This window comes from Medicago sativa, chromosome 8 (assembly GCF_051527215.1).
Source record: "Medicago sativa cultivar Bolivia chromosome 8, Bolivia_mono, whole genome shotgun sequence".
In the NCBI taxonomy this organism is placed as follows: domain Eukaryota; kingdom Viridiplantae; phylum Streptophyta; class Magnoliopsida; order Fabales; family Fabaceae; genus Medicago; species Medicago sativa.
This window is the reverse complement of record NC_140756.1, coordinates 79263525-79281873: the sequence shown is the minus strand read 5'-3', so window position 1 is coordinate 79281873 and position 18349 is coordinate 79263525. Positions and strand designations below refer to the sequence as shown.

Sequence of the window (18349 nt, the reverse complement as noted above, 5' to 3'; positions counted from 1 at the left end):
AATTTTCTTTGGCTTTAAAAATCTTTCCGAGTCAAATTTTAGTAACTTCGCTCGCATTGTTAGTTTCATAGAATCTTAACTTCTTGCATTTTGTGGTTTCGTCATGCAGGACACTGAAGCAAGATGAAAACATTTGTTACTGTTTTGGCATTTTTACTTGCATTTCCATCGAATGCTTTGTTTGCACCAACTCCAACTACAAGCTGCAGATCGATTTTGAATGATATGATGGTTGAATGTCTTCCATATTTTGTGGATCACAACAATAATTCTCAACCATGTTGCTCTGCTTTTGAATCTGTTGTAGCAACTGCTTCTGGCTGCATTTGTGATATTCATATGGATATGGACAATTTTCCGTTCGATAGCACAAAGATGATGAAGTTGCCTGCTGTTTGTGGAGTCTCACTCCCTTGTCACTGTAAATATTTAACTCTATTCACTTCTATAAATTCATAATTATGTTTACACTGTTTGATACTAATAATAACGTACCTCATTTTCATGATACAGTGGATGCTAGTGCTGCTCCATCCTCAGGTATGTAAATTATGCATCTGTTTTATCACATTTTTTAGATATAGCACTGACACTTCTGATCGGCGTATGACAATTGACAAGTGTCAGTTTCCAACACCGATTTATGTGATTATATTAAATTATGTCATTTTTGAAACAACAAAAAAATCGGCGTCAACATGTGTTTGTGTTGTGTTTGATGTGCTTCATACATTCATGTTATTTAAATGAAGTTTTCATTTGATTATTGTATCGACATTGTTTTTTAGCTTATATTTGGATTAAATGGAGTTTGATAAATGGAGATACATGGAACTATTGAATTGTTATTATCTTGGTTCCAAAGAGTGAGTTTAGCAGTGAGACTCACACACTCCAAGAGTGGTCTTGTAGATTTACAATTTTATCATCTTACAATTGTAGGATTGAAAGTTTTTTGTTTAAAATTTAAAATAAAATAGAATTAAATGAAATAGGATGATTATTTCTTTTACCTTTCCTTCAATTTTAGATGCACTGCAATGCAATACAAAATGACATTGATGCGGGTAATGCCAAAAAGTCCTTTAAAAGGACACATTTTTGGTGTCAGGGTGCTTAATCAAAATCTAGAGGCTCATTGTTTCTGGTTTGTGTTTATAGTGTGGATGTTCATTGCCCAAAACGAGAAAATTTTGACAAGATTAAATTGTCCGACAACGTGCATCGATACTATCCATGTACTTTTTTTATTTTTAATAATTTATTTCTTCACAATGATATGTGTGCGAGGGTAGAATTTGAAACGGGAAGTACTATGCGCATACTTACAACTCTTTTGAGTTCATATATCACAACCCGTCCAAAATTTCGAACCATTGGACTCAACCTCCCCACCATTTATAAACACATTAACTTTTCTTAATCCTTCCTATGTGAGATGTCTTTAATTTCCAACCGGTTCTATGTCCATTCTAAGGGCCACCTCCGCACGTGAGTAGTACCGATATCTCCATATTTTGACCTTTTCGACTGCCTAGTTCGTCGGAAAATATGGGGCCCAATCAGGGGGTGGAGCCATGTTGGCTCTTGTGCAAGCAAGTGCCCCCACTAATTTTGAGATTTTTTCATATCCATCCTATATAATACTGCATCATAGATTTCCAGCACCAGCACATACATATATACACATAGTATTATAAATATGATGATAAAGTTATGATAACGAGATTACATATTATAAATAATACATGCACCTCTCCTCTATGTGTTTTCCTACTCTTTGTTTCTTTTATTTAGTTTCATTTTTCGAAAACATTACTTCTATAATTATAGGGGCTGCTAATTTACACCCACCTAAAAACACTAAGGTGTAAATTAGCAAGTTACACCACCTAAAAACACTAAGGTGTAAGTTAGCAACCTACACCCACTTGATTATATACACACATTTTTATAAATTTTATCAAATTGTTTACACCCACCTCACTAATTTACATTGATCACTTTCATCATTCCAAATATTGTTTCCTTGAAAGTTTGTCTTTATTACATATTTTGTACCTTAAGCATGTCATTGTCTTTTTTGTTTCTTCTTTTAAGGACCTTCCTTGCGATAGTTACAAAATTTCCCTTCTATTAAAATTTAATTAGAACAGAAACAAAATGATGTTTTAGTAAAATATAAGTGGGTGTAGCTTGCTAATTTACACCTTAGTTTATTTAGGTGGGTGTAAATTAGTAGTCCCCAATATTATCTAAAAAAAAAATTATAGTCAATATATTTTGTAACACTTATTTTATTCTATTTTTATTTTAGAAATTTATATGTAAATATTGCCCCCACTACTTAAAATTTCTGGCTCCGCCACTGGGCCTAATGGCTACTAAGGCCGCAGGAAAAGAGCAACATTCTTAATGATGCCAGAAGGGAAATTTTACCCTACACCCCAACACTTATACCTCTACCCCTACAAACCATAATGAAATGCCAATTTTACCCTTTTATGAAATTATACCCATTCACCCATCACCATAACCATATGTTTCTGGAATTGAAAATTGAAAATTGAAAATTTAACACAAGAATTAGCAACAAATCTGAAATCAAATGACCTATCAATCACACTCCCTTAATCAATTTCCCTTTCTCTCACTTCTTCAGATCTTTTTCCCATAAAATAAGATAGATCATTAGATTTTATTTTTCACGCTGGGCTATTTTCCTTTGCTATCAATTCATGAATGTCATTTTTCTTATGCTATCAATTCATTTTGCCTCTCCTTCAACGGAATTGATTTTTCACAGTATGACCATTTTATGTTATGATGAATATACATAAAGTCGGCTATCGAGACATGTGTGTTTCTATGCTTTTCCACATTTTCCCCTTTATTATTTTTATAAAATTTGAAGAATTTAATTAGATGGAAGTGATACGAAGAAGATAACTATGGAACTGAGGAGAAACTTTGAAATCTTCCGTCAATATGAATTGATAGAGACATTCTTGGAGCTTTCCGGTATGGGGATCAATTATGATAGGTCATTTGATTTTAGATTTGTTGCTAATTTTTGTGTTGTATTTTCAATCTGGAAACACATGATTTTTTTTTTTTTTGAAAGAGGAAACACATGCTGATGGGTGAACATGTATAATTTCAAAAAGGGGCAAAATTGGTATTTTTTATGATTTGTAGGGGTAGAGGTATAACTGTTGGGGTGTAGGGTAAAATTTCCTGCCAGAAGGGGATGTAGCATTTTTGTTGCTCATTCCATCCTATCATTCCATTTCAATTTATCCCATTCCACTATACTTTACATTGCGTATATGGGTTTCAATGCTTTTAATGAAATGTAATTTTCAGGTACTAGCAAATTTTATCTTGCTTCGAAGCTAGTAATTTTGACTAATTATGGTTCCAATAGTGTCAAAATCTGATAGTTTATTATTGTATTTATATATTCAATATTTTTCATGAACGTATTTGTTTGTTATGTGACATTGCAGTTGATGCACCTGAGTCATATGCTTTAGAGAATTTGATTTCAAGCTCTTCACAGTCTCCTTCACAAAGTAGTCCGAAGCCACAACCCAATCATGATCCAAGTTCCCTAGCATCAGATAATCCCAAATCATTTTTCCCTTTTTCTTTTTGGTTTTTTGCGATAATACCAATAAGCATGCTATTGCTTTTAGACGAAGATGAAGTAGATCACCCAAACACACGAGAGAATTGAATCTGAGACCTTGAAGAGAAACACACTCTCAGGTCTCAAGTCAATACCACCAAACTAACACAAATGGTTATAATCATGCTATTGTTATAACTCAGAGGATGACAAAGGAAGACATTCTGCCACACTTTGTCAATTCTAATTCTCTTTATTTTTTTCTTTTTGCCTTTTGTTTGACATGTTCTTTAAACTTTGTCTATGTGGATCTTGCAAGTTAATTATGTTATAATTTCTAATTTGAACTCCAATTTTTATATCAATTAAGTTTATCCTATTGATTTTATCGCTTGTTTATGGTTGATCAAACCTTTACATGTTTTTTTTTTGACCGAAACAAAGTTAATTATTATCATTAATCATCCAATGTTCAATACAAGAAGGATAAGAATCAAAAATACGGTGACTAGCCCAAGAACAGGCCGCCCTAGCTAAACTATGAGCAACCATGTTCGCTTGTCTCCTAACAAACTTCACCTCGAAGTTGGAATGTAAAGATAACTGATAAAAAATACTAAAAACAATAGCATAGAATTCCGAATCACCCTGGCACGGAGACGATAGAGCTTGCACTAGAGTAGATGAGTCAAACTCGAAGACAACCCGGTCCCATCTGTTCGCATCAGCAAAGTGAAGAGCCTCGAGTAAGGCTACTGCCTCCCCCTCCAAAACTGTCATATTTGCCCGCTGCCATTTCGTTTGAGCTCGAATAAATTGCCCGCGGGAGTCTCTAACACAACACGCAAAAGATGTAGTATGGCTATGGTCATGGAATGCGACATCCACATTGCACTTCAACCATGTCTCGCGTGGTTTCTCCCAAACTGAGCTGTTACCTTGCATTCTATTTTGCCCGTGTTGCACAACCGGTTGTGGGGGATGTTTATGAACCTCTTGCCAATGCTGCCAAGCATCTAGTGCCGTCCTCCCAATGCTTGTTGAAGTACGATGAGCAGCATTCCAAATGACATCATTTCGTGCAGCCCAAATTTGCCAAAGAAGTGAAGCCACCCGACCAGCAATGTCTCGGCTTTCGGAACGACATATATCAAAAACAAAATCTGCCAAACTGCTCACAGTTCCAACTCGCGGTTGCAACACAGTCGAAAGGCCTGCCCAATACCAACTCTCACGCGCCACCGTACAACCCACAAAAGCATGCCAATCATCATCAACATCCGTATCACACCAGGGACATATCACCTCACATTGTACATGTCGTGATTGTAGTCGGAGACGCGTCGGAACACACCCTCTACAAATCCTCCATAACAAATTACATGCTTTGTGAGGGGAATTCACATTCCAAATTCTATGCCACTCTCCTTCAACATGGAATCGATCAGTATGTAACAACTCCATCATAGCAAGTTTATAACCAGTCTTAACAGTACACCTCCCGTTACGTTCCATCATCCACACTATTTTATCAATCTGAACTTCTGCAAAGAGTGGTGTGTCGAGAATAGCTTGCACCATATCATCTGGAAACAGAGATTCAAGCTTATCAATATCCCAAACTCATTCCTCATCAACTATCAAATCAGACACACGCAAACTATGCACACCCTGACTTTGTGGGGGATTGAATCCAGCTACCATGACCACCTCGAACCCATGAATCATTCATCACGCTGACCTGCTGCCCATTTCCAATTGTCCACCTCGATTTAAAGACTCTAACAACCAGCGATTCAGGTTTAGACAGAAAGCTCCATCCTTGCTTAGCTACCATAGCGAGATTAAAAGCTTTGAAATTTCGAAACCCCATTCCACCAGATTCTTTGGGGCATGCCACACGTTCCCATGCCATCCATTTAATCCCTCGATTGTTACTCCTTCCTCCCCACCAAAAAGCATTGCTCATCTTTTCAATATCATCTATAATTGAATTCGGCAAAAGATAAATACTCATTATGTATGCTGGAATAGATTGTAACACAGATTTGATCATAACTTCCTTTCCCGCCTTCGATAATGCTCGTCCCCTCCATGCATTTATTCGATTCCAAATACGATCCTTGATAAAAGAAAAAACAGACCTCTTATCTCTACCAATCATCGAAGGTAACCCCAAATACTTTCTGGTACCCATCACATGTCGGACACCAATAATGTGTGACAAATCCTTCTACGCCGCCTCACTCATATTGCGACTGAAAAACACCTCAGACTTTGATAAGTTGATTTCTTGTCCAGATGCTACCTCATAAGTTTTAAGAATAGTGAGTAAACGTTGTGCTTCCACCACATTGGCCCTGCAAAACAAGAAACAATCGTCTGCAAACAACAGATGGGACACCACTGGTGCGCCGCGACATACTTGTACCCCATGAATAAATGCATAATCACCTATAATCACTCAATTGATCAATGATTGTACTATAATTAATTGGTGGATCATAGACTCGAACTTATTTGGTATCACTCTTAAAAATAAAACTTATCTGGTATCATCGTTATATATCTGTGAACTTATTTGCATGTTTTTATTTAATTAGGTGCCAGTTCTATGATTATTTTTTGAGGGTCTTGTTAATGAATGCATCAGGACACTTTGCTATTTTTTAATAAAAAATCAAATATTTCAATTTTCAATGTATTGATTACACGAATTTTCAAAAAAACTTACTATTTAAAGCACTTAACGAGTGTCACGAGGACACTCGTTAGAATTTCATTTTTTTTAAATAGACGAAATGATAAAAACAATTGAAGTTAGGTTCAAATCCCGATTACGGCATCTAAGTTAACAATTTCGGTATTTTGACCAATTGAACTAGAACATGTGGAAAAGTTACCCCTTATTTCTATGTCTAAATTTAAGCATGTCAAATTGTTATACTTTGCATCACAAAATTAGTTAATTTTTTCTTCTTCTTCTAAATACCAAAACTACAATTAATTTAATTTTAAAAGTAAAATCCATTGTTTATTTATTATGATATTTGATCATAATTCATTTCAAAATTTAAATAATGGTAATTAATAATTTGATTAGAAAATCATTTATAGTTCAAAGTTTGATATATATATATATATATATATATATGTATGTATGTATGTATGAAATATAATTTTAATTATTAAAAAAATGAAATATAATTTTAAATTATTATTAATATAACTTATTTTAAAATTGAATTATCAATCAACATAATTCTATTAATTTGCAGCGAAGATTGTGTAAATGATGACTATGAGAAATTGTGTTCTGACCAGTAGCGGTGTGAATATGCTTGATCGATAAAGTTATGGTTTTCTAGATAAAAATATCAGTTAATGTTTTTTTTTATTCTTAATGTTTCCGGTCCTATTTATAAGAAAAATTGACGTTTTAGATTCATTGATTAATTAATATACTTGATATATTATAGAATATAGACCAAATATATCATTTATGCAATGAATCGAAAAATTTAAATGTTTCTTATGATTAGGATCGATGGGAGTAATATAGAATGCTTGCAATTTTTCAAAAAGTCTATTTAGTTAAAATGTTAGACTACAATTCATAAAAATATCTTTTCAGTATAGCAGGTCAACCTACTTCGATAAATATAAATAAAACCTTTTTATTACAATTATTTATAGTATATTTTATATTTTAGATTAAATTCTAAAATTTATAAAGGAATAATTCAATGTATTTTAATCAAAATCAAATGAGTAATATACAATGACTTGATAAAAACTATGGAACAAGTCATGAAAGTGTTGCTCATGCTAGAGTGTAAACCACTTTATTTACTAATAGCCATACTAAATTAGCACCATAATTTAGAAAAGAGCTAAAAGCAAATTGATTATGCTTCTAAAAAATTAGTCTGACTGTGTACACTTACTTGGTTACTTGCTTTGGTTACAAGCATAAATAAAACTCGTTTTTTTTTTTTTTTGTGGTGGTTTCATATATTTTTAAATAAAACTTGTTTAGTGACACTCACATGGATGTAAAAAGAAATTTTTTTTTTTATTAAATATAGATATATTTTTAAAATAGTTAAATGATGTGTATTATAAAAACAAAAAATAATGAAACTAGTAATCCTTAACTATGGTGTAATCATATTATGTCAATTTGTAAAAACCAAAATGATGGAATGTCAATTTGCAAATTTTGCTTAACATTTTTTGGATTTTTGAGTTAGTTTAAATTTTGCGAATTAAATTGAACCTAATTTCTAACGTGAAGTTGCGATTCCTTCCCTCCTGTTTCTTTTCTTTCCACTCTGTTTCTTTCTTTCCTAAATTATCACTTTCAAAACCCTAATAAACCACAACCCCTTTCTTCTTCAATTTCCATTCAAATTCCACCCACACTTTCCACGTCTTCCAAATTCATTTCCTTTTCCTTCAAATCTTGTTAGATACGGATTCAACATTTTGATCTGGCCTTGAAAATCGTTCCCAATTATCACTATTTTCAATTTCAATAACTTTCGTATCATTTCACCTTTATGTAAATTTTGGTAAAATCTTAACTACCTTAGCGTGAATCACTTCCTGCATTTGTGATGGAGGACAGTGATGCAGTTGATGATCAGAATTCAGGATGGTTCCAAGTCAAAAAGGTTATTTTTTTCTTCTTTTAATTTACTTTTTTTAATTTTCAACTTGGTTGATACACTCTAATGTGAATTATGTTTGTAAAGTTTCCTTTTTTGTTATTGGGGTGAAAAAAATTGGTTTTTAGTGAATTGCTTCTGTAAATTTGATTCTGGTTAAAAGTGAGTTTGGTTAAAATGATTTTATGTTTGGATACATTTAAGTAAATGTGGGTTGAACAATAAATTTGAGTGCAAATATCAGTTTTAGAATCAAAAGATTCAATTTGTAGCTTCAAAGTAGAATCACTTATGGAGGCAAAATAAATTCTACTTGAGAGCAACCAAAAATGTTAAAATCAATTTTACACCTCTATAATTGATTTTGGCCCTTACAAAAGTGGATCCAAACATAGTAAACTTGTAATTTGGTTGTAGCAAATGCTAATTTTTGTGTATCTTCTCCGTCTTTTGATATATAATATTTGACGTCTCGCATTAAAGATTATTCCTTTTTGTTTTTGATTGTTATACTAGTGTTACTTTACTTACACTCCCTAATGTTGTTGTTTCTATGTTATCCAGAAGCATAGGAATGTTTCAAAATTCTCTTTGCAGAGTTGGATGGGAGGATTTACGGGGAAAAATTCTTCTACCTCTCAAGGAAAACAGCAGTCCATGAATAAAAAGGAAAACAATTCACATGGCAAGCAGAAAAATCGTGTTTCTAGGTCAGGGGAGAATTTTTTACAAAACCCTGTCCCTGTGAGTGTTGCGAGTTCGCTTTCTGTGTCAAAAGAAGAAGTGGGCACAAGCCATGTTGATGCAAGTGTGGTTAGACCAAAAATTGAAACTCAGAAGCCAGATCCACTAGTTAGCACGGATTCTCAAGGTAAACATGAAGAAGCTAATAAGTTACACCATATCTATAAGTCTGACGTAGCCCAGAAATCAAGATGGGGTGATTTGGAGGAGGAGGAGTGTGTGACACTGCCGCCACGTGAAAACTTGATTGGAGCTGGAATCAAGTTTGGTAGTATTGGAGATGATAATTTGCTTAGCTGTAGAAAGCACGAAAATATTCCTGATCATGTTGATTCATATCACGCCCAAGAAAAAGGCTCGACTGCATCGTCTACTGGCACAGAGACTGTTCCTGATCAGCACTCTTCGTTGAGATGTGAGGATGAAAAACTGGGAGAGAATAGTAAAGATGTTAAGAATATATCTCAGGAACATTCTAACATTCAAGAAGAAAATGTGGAAATAATTGGTCCAGAAGAAGATACATTATGCCGTGATAACAAAACTGAACAAGTAAATAAAGCAGCAACTGACTGCGGTATTAATAATGAACATTTGTCTGCCAATGATGCTGCAGTGGTTGCAAATCAAGTGCATAGCCTTATCAATGCGGCTAGGGATATCAAAATTTCGGAAATGCCAGAACAAAGTTGCAGTTTAAGGAAAGTAGTTACTTCCTCACAATTGCCTGAAATTTTCAGTGATTCCACTTCTGTGGAAGAGGTTAGGGATCAACCTGATGGTAACGTGGAAAATATTGTTTCAGGATCACACAGTATTGATGCTCTAGAAGGTGATTCAAATGAAAGCAAAGAAAGGTTTAGACAGAGGCTTTGGTGCTTTCTATTTGAGAATCTGAATAGGTCTGTTGATGAACTGTATCTTCTTTGTGAACTGGAATGTGATTTGGAGCAGATGAAAGAGGCAATTCTTGTTCTTGAGGAGTCTGCATCTGATTTTAAAGAGCTAATCACTAGAGTTGAGGAATTTGAAAAGGTTAAAAAGTCTTCTCAAGTAATTGACGGAGTTCCTATCCTTTTGAAGAGTGATCATCGCAGGCCACACGCACTCTCATGGGAGGTATGATTGATCATGTATTGTTGCTATTGGCCTGCTTCCTTCCATTGTTGATGCTGATATATTGTGGTTTCAATATACCACCATGTCCCTTTCAGGGATTTTATATATTGTACTTTGACGGCGTGGACCTTGATAAAGGAAAAAGAACTTATTCACTACTAGTGCATTCACCATTTTTTGAAATGCAATGTTTCCCTGTACTTTTCAAATGTATTAAACTAAAGAATTGATGAACTCTAAAGATGATTACACTTACTATTTTTGAATGTGAGGGTAACGCGCATGTGCATATCATCTGTATGATAACACTATGCACAGTTACAGTTTCCTTCTGTGCTTTGTTTCTCTGACTTCTTTGTTTGAATATGATACAACTTGATACAGAAGTTTACTCTTTTTTGCCGTATGTGGTGCATTTCAGAGGGATAAATTTTTCTGTGTGAATATATCCATCTTGTTATGTCTCTGCAATTCTACATAAACATAGAGCCATGTATGAACGAATACATATTTGGAGTCTCTCTCTACTTGTATGACATATTTGGAACCTTATTAACCTATCACTTTGAACTAGATATTATGGTCTTATCCACCACTGGGTATTATTTATTTTATAACTTATATGTCATTCCAACTGGATTCTCTTTACAGTTTGCGCTATTATAAATGTTGTTGTAATTTATACTAACCGTGGATATAACTGCGATGACCTGTGGTCTTTTCCTGCGTAGTTTATGGTTTCCTATAGGCCGGTGCTCTGACTTCACATGAGATTATGAAAACATTGCCTATTAGAAATATGTACAATGAATTTCTTCTGCTAAATTTGTTCAGTTGCTCTGGTTCTAGGTCCGGCGGATGACAACTTCACCGCACAGGGCAGATATACTATCTTCATCTCTTGAGGCTTTTAGGAAGATTCAACAGGAGCGTGCTAGCTTGCAATCAAGTAGTAACACAGAAAATTCCATGACTAAATGTTTGACATCTGAATCTGTTGCCAATGTAAAAATATCTAGGGTCGGTGATGGAACACACAATGCCAAAGATTCAGTGACAAAGTCAAGAAAGCATATTTCTTCTTCTGATGCTATCACAGTGCAAAGTGGATGCGACACACGAGAAAGCATATTAACTTCAGAAGTTAATTTATCAAAATTACCTCCTTTGGAAAGTTCTTCTTTTGCCACTACCAAAGGTAAAAGAGACCACCTTGGATCTGGAGCTGACAAGCTGCTTTCTAAGAAAGATAAAGCACCTACAGAAGTTATTAATGAGAAGAACCCCAGGTCCACAGATAACCTTAAGAGGCAAATGCTGCTGTCTGAAAAGGACAAGGAAAAGAGGAGTACAGCACCAGGAAAGTCCTTGAATGCTTGGAAGGAGAAGAGGAACTGGGTGGACATACTTTCATCTCCATTTCGTGTTTCTTCCCGCATGTCACATTCACCAAGCCTGAGCAGGAAAAGCGCTGAGCGTGTACGTACGCTGCATGATAAACTAATGTCTCCTGAAAAAAAGAAGAAAACAACTTCCGATTTAAAAAAGGAAGCTGAAGAAAAGCATGCTAGGGCTATGAGAATCAGAAATGAGTTAGAGAATGAGAGAGTCCAGAAGCTTCAACGTACGTCTCAAAAATTAAATCGTGTCACTGAGTGGCATGCTGTTCGTCATATGAAGTTACGAGAGGGCATGTATGCCCGCCATCAACGGAGTGAGTCTCGTCATGAAGCTTTTCTAGCTCAAGTGGCAAAGAGAGCTGGTGATGAAAGTAGCAAGGTCAATGAGATTCGATTTATTACTTCCTTAAATGATGAAAATAAAAAGTTGATATTGCGTCAGAAGCTTCATGAGTCAGAGTTGAGAAGAGCTGAAAAGCTTCAGGTGATAAAATCTAAGCAAAAGGAGGATCTGGCAAGGGAAGAAGCTGTTCTGGAACGCCGGAAACTCATTGAGGCTGAAAAGTTACAGCGTCTTGCTGAAATACAACGGAAAAAGGAGGAGGCTCAAGTTAGAAGGGAAGAAGAAAGAAAAGCATCAAGTGCCGCACGGGAGGCAAGAGCAATTGAACAGCTTCGAAGAAAGGAAGAAAGAGCCAAAGCACAACAAGAAGAGGCTGAACTTTTAGCACAAAAATTGGCAGAAAGACTTAATGAAAGTGAACAACGTCGCAAGATTTACCTGGAGCAAATTCGGGAAAGAGCAAATTTGAGGGACCAGTCATCCCCTTTGCCGCGTCGATCATTAAATAAAGAGCAAGGTAGGTCTACACCTACAAACAGCAGCGATGATTCTCAAACAAACGTTGCCTCTGGAATTGGTTCTAGTCTTGGAATTGGCAATATCACATCACAGCCCTCAGTAAAGAGAAGAATTAAGAAAATTCGACAAAGGCTTATGGCTTTAAAGTACGAGTTTGTTGAGCCCCCTCTTGGTGGTGAAAGTGCTGGCATTGGATATAGAGTAGCAGTGGGTGCTGCTAGGGCAAAAGTTGGCCGGTGGCTTCAAGAACTTCAAAGACTTCGGCAAGCAAGAAAAGAAGGGGCCACAAGTATAGGGCTGATAATTTCTGAAATGATCAAGGTATTATTCTTTCATTCACTGGAAATTATATCTCTCCTTTTATCTGGATCCAATGGACTAGAAGTTTTAAATTGTTTCGAAGTTAAAAACTTGAATTTTCATCCCTACACTTCAAATTAGGAATCTTGTGTAAATTCATATAGCACTTCTTGTAGAGCTCTTGTTTAGTGGGTGTTTGTCTGGAAAAATTACCAATTCTTGTTATTTTGTTGGTTTCTGGTTACTCCTTAGCTTTGCTATGGATGTTGCTCCTTGAAGCTTGTACATGTCTATGTTTTGTTTAGTAAGACATTATAGATCATTAATTCTATGGATGACTGTCCCACCAACTTTTGTTTCCGAGTCTGACTACCAGATTTCAACTTCATAGGATATATTTATAGTTTAAATGTGCATGTTGCCTCTTCATATTGTAGAGTTTAGGGATAATAATAAAAAAAAAATTAATTGTTTTTGTTAATTTTAACATGTCAGTTTTACTTTATTTTTTTTAGTATTTGGAGGGTAAGGACCCAGAGTTACAAGCGTCTCGACAAGCTGGACTCCTTGATTTTATTGCTTCTGCCCTGCCTGCTTCTCACACATCCAAACCTGAAGCATGCCAAGTTACATTGCACCTGTTAAAACTTCTGAGAGTTGTACTATCTGCACCTGCAAATAGGAGTTATTTCATTTCACAGAATCTTCTGCCCCCAATCATCCCGATGCTTTCAGCAGCCCTTGAGAACTACATAAAGATCGCAGCATCTTTAAGTACTCCTGGCAATGTCAGTTTGCCCTCAACTAAGGCATCAGCAGAGAACTTTGAATCAATTTCTGAAATATTAATTAATTTTTTGTGGACTGTTACCTCTATTTTTGGCCATATAAGCTCAGAAGCAAGACAACTTCAGATGCGTGATGGTTTGCTGGAGCTATTGATTTCCTATCAAGTGATTCACCGGTTGAGAGATCTTTTTGCACTTCATGATAGGCCTCAGATGGAAGGGTCAGCATTTCCTGTCCCTATTGTCTTCAGCATACATCTTTTGATGGTTTTGACTTCCAGGCCTGGTAAATTGAGTTATATTGACTGGGAATCTTCCCCTGTGGCAACGGAGCAGGAAATTGGCAGTGAAGCGGCTAAGTTTGCAAATTCTGTACTCTCTGTAATGAAGAACTCCTGGGGAGATTACAATCCCTCATCGGTGGTCAATGGTGGCTCAGTTATGCATTTGCCTGATGTCCCTGAGGACAGACCACTGGATGAAATAAGTAAGGTAAATAGGGATGACGAATCGTTTGCTATTGGCAAGGGCTGTGAGTCGGAGCATGATACTTCTGTTAAATTGAATAACAATGATACGGAGAAGATTGCTAGTTCAGATGAATCCCAGAAAAACCAGAATGAGGATATTGCGACTTCTGTTATTTCTCAGAGAGATGAAAAACATACAGCACAAAAAAATGAAAAAGAATCAATTTTAGCTCAGCCAGTGTCATTCCTTCTTTCGGCTGTTTCCGAAACCGGACTTGTCAGTCTCCCTTCTCTTTTGACTGCTGTTCTTCTGCAGGCAAACAATAAATCATCCTCTGAACAGGTAAGTTATGTAGGATGCAAAATCATTTATACAAGTAATTATTTATGTCAAAAGTCTTCATTATGAATACTCATTAGATTTCTGATATTTCCATTTTCCTTTTTCATTTTCTATTGCATGCTTGTGCATATGTTATTGTTGTCAAAACATTTTGCTCCTAAATGTTCCAGAAGATACTCTCTCTACCCCTGAATATTAGATCCCTGAGTTTTTTTTTTCCTTGTCTCTTTATATAAGACCTTCAAATTTCAACTGCATTAATTATTTTTTTTTACCAACAGACTCCTAACTACGTTACATCTTTTTCTGCAACTAATAGTAAACACTACTATATTTAGGAATGGAGTTAGTGATTTATTTTTATAAATGTAGAGGATCCTAACTCAATTAAATACTTGTTGTGAATTCGGACTCAAAATCACACCAATACAAACTATGATGTGTGGAGCAAAGGAAAGTAGCAACCAATATCAAAGTAAACACAAGCAATAACAACAATAACAGCACCTAGATCTAATCTAGGAATCAAAGTGAAAAGCTCAAAACCACAAGCATATGAAAGCAAGAAAGAAAACAACAAACACACCAAGAGATGATTACCCAGTTCGGTCCTAACTTGACCTACTCTGGGGGAGAGATTGATCTCTCCAATCCACTATCAATGAGCTCTTACAAAGAGATACAAATGGGTTACAAGAAATTAGCTTCAACAAGCTCACAAAGAACAACCCTAATTTCTACCCATTTTCCCAATCTCACCAATGAACAAGACACTCAATGATTTTCACTCACCAAGGTGTTTACAATGTTTCCCAACCCAAGAGAACCTCACTACAAAGACACTCAACCCTAAAGTTCCCTCCTTTGCAGTCCCAAGTTTCTCTCTCTTCAAGCTCTCCTTCAAAATCTGCAAAGAACACTTAAATAGTACTCAGCAACCGTCAAAATCGTGTCACGTTTTCCCAAATCGTGACACGTTTGGTGCGTACGACCCAAGGTACGACCAACCTTATCCTCAAAACTTGCCCAGCAAGCCGAAAATCGTGTCACGTTTTCCCAAAATCGTGTCACGATTGGACACCCTGCAAAACATGCTCACGGCATTGCAAAAATCGTGACACGCTTCACAAATCGTGTCACGATTCCAAGTTTTCCCAACTTCACAATTTTGAAGCCAATTACAACAATACTACTATTAACTTTTTTAATTTCCGTGATTAAGTCAAAAGAGGTCTTATATTTAGGGATGAAGGTAGTAATTTACTACCATGATGACGTGGATTTAGGCCATGTGATAATTACTAGTTTGTAATTACTTATTATCCCTGTGTCTCCTGGTAATAAGTAATTATTTTTATCGAGTTATTTGAAGTTAAATAATTTCATTTTCTTCTAGGCCTCCTTTATCCTGCCATCTAATTTTGAAGAGGTGGCAACTGGAGTATTGAAGGTGTTGAACAACGTGGCTCTTTTGGATCTTGCATTTTTGCAGCGAATGCTGGTAAGTTTGCTAATTCCGCTTATAATATAATCTATATTTAAAGAAGCTGTATGTTAAGCTAAATAATGCTTAGATATTTAAGTTTGATTTGAATATTAGACTATATTTACTCTCTCTCCTGGTGCTGTCTATTGCTGATGTCTTCCTATGTTCCTTTTGATGTTTTGTTCATAGGCTATGCCAGATCTGAAAATGGAAATTTTCCATTTGATGGGCTTCCTTCTTTCTCATTGTGCTAGCAGGTGGAAAGCTCCTAATGATCAGGTGAGTCACCGACTACTCAAAAATAATAATTTGTTGCTTACGAAACTTATCTTGGTCTTCGTGACCCTGACTTGCCTAACTTTAGAACCTTCTAAAATGAAAAGTCTTTGACCCGTATATTTAGTGTTAGTGGATAGTAAACACAAGAAATGTTACTCATTTGTAAGCAAGGTGTTCCACGAAGCCCCTCAAACTTAAAAGGATTATATCATATCAAACTCTAGATAGTTGATAAAATTACATTAATACGCCTTATATTTTCTGAAATTACAACCACTTCCTTAGCTTAAAAGTTTCGCCTGATTAACTCATTTGTTTCTCCTTTTCTTTTTATTTTCCCTTCTAATTTTTGGTACACACCCCTTCTGGACACAAACAAGAGGATACATGTAATTTCGAAACCCCCTAAAAAAAAATGTAATTTCCGAAACTAAAAGCATAAAATGAGAGGTCTGAATGCATCTAACCTCATGGAGGTCAACGGTTTCCAAACAAAAATAATAGTGGCAAGTAGTGCTTTGCTTTCGAAGCATTTATAGTACGGGTTAACACCTTACATTAACCTTCATGTTCTGTAAGTACCTATATGCCTTCAGTTAATGCGGCATGTTGTACGTAGCTAGTTAGTTTAATGCAACATTCTGCATTGTTTTCAGGTTGGATTGCTTATGCTTGAATCACTATCCCTTCTTGGTCACTTTGCATTATTTCATCCTGGAAATCAAGCTGTCCTTCGATGGGGAAAGAGTCCGACACCCACTATCCTCCACAAGGTCAATATTTAAGAAATTTTGGTTTTTGTTAATCAATTTTGTTAAGATTATCTAATGCTCAGTTGTAAGAATATACAGGTATGCGATCTGCCATTCGTTTTCTTCAGTGACCCAGAGTTGATGCCATTATTGGCTGGCACATTAGTTGCTGCATGCTATGGGTGCGAGCAGAACAAGTTCATGGTTCAGCAAGAATTAAGTGTTGACATGCTACTTTCTTTGCTGAGATCTTGCAGAAATGCTGCACCTGCAACTCAGCTTAATTCAAACTTCGACAATATTCCAACAGATGAATCTATTGGGAGCAATCAATCAGGTATCCTAAAACACAACCGTTCCAATGGCAAAGGCACCAGGGCTTCCTTTGGAAAGAGTGGTGCTTTGGGAAATGGCACGAAAAGTAGCAGGACAAGAAGCCTGCGGGACGGAAAGGCAACTAAGAATACAGACGAAGCGGTTCCAAAGTACAAACAATTTAGTTCAGAGACGTCACATTCAATGTTGCACTGTAGATTTCCTCACAGTTTCCTTGATAAAGTAGAGCAGTTTTTTTCAGCTGATATTGCCAACGGGGTTGATGAAGTCTGAGTTTAAGTTTTGTGAACTCATTTTGACACTCCAAGGATCTTCACATACGCCTATACATCAAATGAATATACATAAAGCTGACGAGGCTTGAAGCCATTAACCTGTTCGAGTAATAATATAGCAATATACCGAAGTTCGACTCTTAGTCATTTAAAGCCAAAAATATTCAACAGTTCGGGAAATACACGCCGTACGGGTTTAGCGTTTTTGTAATATATAAATAATAATGGGAGGGTGGCCAGTTAACTACCAAAAAATGGTACTGACAGAATATCAAAAGGTGAAAGGTTGGTGAACATTTTCTTTTTGATAAAAAAATATATCTATTCTATCTCTGTGGTTGATCTGATCCTATTGGAAGAAAGAATGATATTCTCTGTGTTATATTTAGTCATGTTTTTCTGTAGTTTCAAGTGAGCTACTGTCGATTTTGTAACAGTTTCAAAAGCAAAATCGTGGAACATATGCTTCATTTTCATAGGATCTATAAAGCTTTTGAATACTGAGAATGCACTTGAATATAAATGTAACTCAATTCACGCATCCCTCACATCTCTGCATTGCAACTCACGTTTTTTTTTTTTTAAATTTTTATAATAACTCACGTATTAAATCTGAGAGATTAACCCTGATCCTGCTTCTTGTTAAAAGTCACCGAATCGAAAGTCACCCAAGTGAAACCCGTGACCCAGTAGTAGGTAACTATACGTGTGTGTTATTGAATGATACATTAATTTTAATCCTTTTCTTTTACGAGATTATGTATACCTACATACATATAGTGCATAATTCATATAGTTGTCAACATGCAAAGTTGTGGCACTTGTGAAATAAAAACTCTGCAGTACTTTTCCAACTTGAGAATATTATCAACTGTGCAAAATTTGTTGGTGATA

At 35.7% G+C, this 18349-nt stretch overlaps 2 protein-coding genes across 2 annotated transcripts; both read left to right on the top strand.

Annotated features, from left to right (window-relative positions):
- Nucleotides 1–123: 123 nt before the first annotated feature.
- LOC146901951 (uncharacterized) lies at nt 124–4019 on the top strand. Its single transcript, XM_085737096.1, has 3 exons — nt 124–421; nt 514–540; nt 3510–4019. The coding sequence occupies exons 1-3, from the start codon at nt 124–126 to the stop codon at nt 3737–3739; spliced, it is 555 nt and encodes a 184-aa protein (XP_085593222.1). The 3' UTR covers nt 3740–4019.
- Nucleotides 4020–7919: 3900 nt separating this feature from the next.
- LOC146901950 (uncharacterized) lies at nt 7920–17996 on the top strand. Its single transcript, XM_085735237.1, has 8 exons — nt 7920–8307; nt 8866–10164; nt 11014–12747; nt 13242–14327; nt 15724–15828; nt 16003–16092; nt 16749–16865; nt 16944–17996. The coding sequence occupies exons 1-8, from the start codon at nt 8251–8253 to the stop codon at nt 17451–17453; spliced, it is 4998 nt and encodes a 1665-aa protein (XP_085591363.1). The 5' UTR covers nt 7920–8250; the 3' UTR covers nt 17454–17996.
- The last annotated feature ends 353 nt before the right edge of the window (nt 17997–18349 follow it).

What these genes read in the sequence shown, in the direction of transcription:
- LOC146901950 (XM_085735237.1), top strand. Translation starts at nt 8,251, where the DNA reads ATGGAGGACAGTGATGCAGTTGATGATCAGAATTCAGGATGGTTCCAA. An exon ending in CACACGCACTCTCATGGGAG is followed by an intron (nt 10,165 to 11,013) that starts GTATGATTGATC and finishes CTCTGGTTCTAG; the next exon opens with GTCCGGCGGATGACAACTTC. An exon ending in CACCCACTATCCTCCACAAG is followed by an intron (nt 16,866 to 16,943) that starts GTCAATATTTAA and finishes AAGAATATACAG; the next exon opens with GTATGCGATCTGCCATTCGT.
- LOC146901951 (XM_085737096.1), top strand. Translation starts at nt 124, where the DNA reads ATGAAAACATTTGTTACTGTTTTGGCATTTTTACTTGCATTTCCATCG. An exon ending in AGTCTCACTCCCTTGTCACT is followed by an intron (nt 422 to 513) that starts GTAAATATTTAA and finishes TTCATGATACAG; the next exon opens with TGGATGCTAGTGCTGCTCCA. An exon ending in TAGTGCTGCTCCATCCTCAG is followed by an intron (nt 541 to 3,509) that starts GTATGTAAATTA and finishes GTGACATTGCAG; the next exon opens with TTGATGCACCTGAGTCATAT.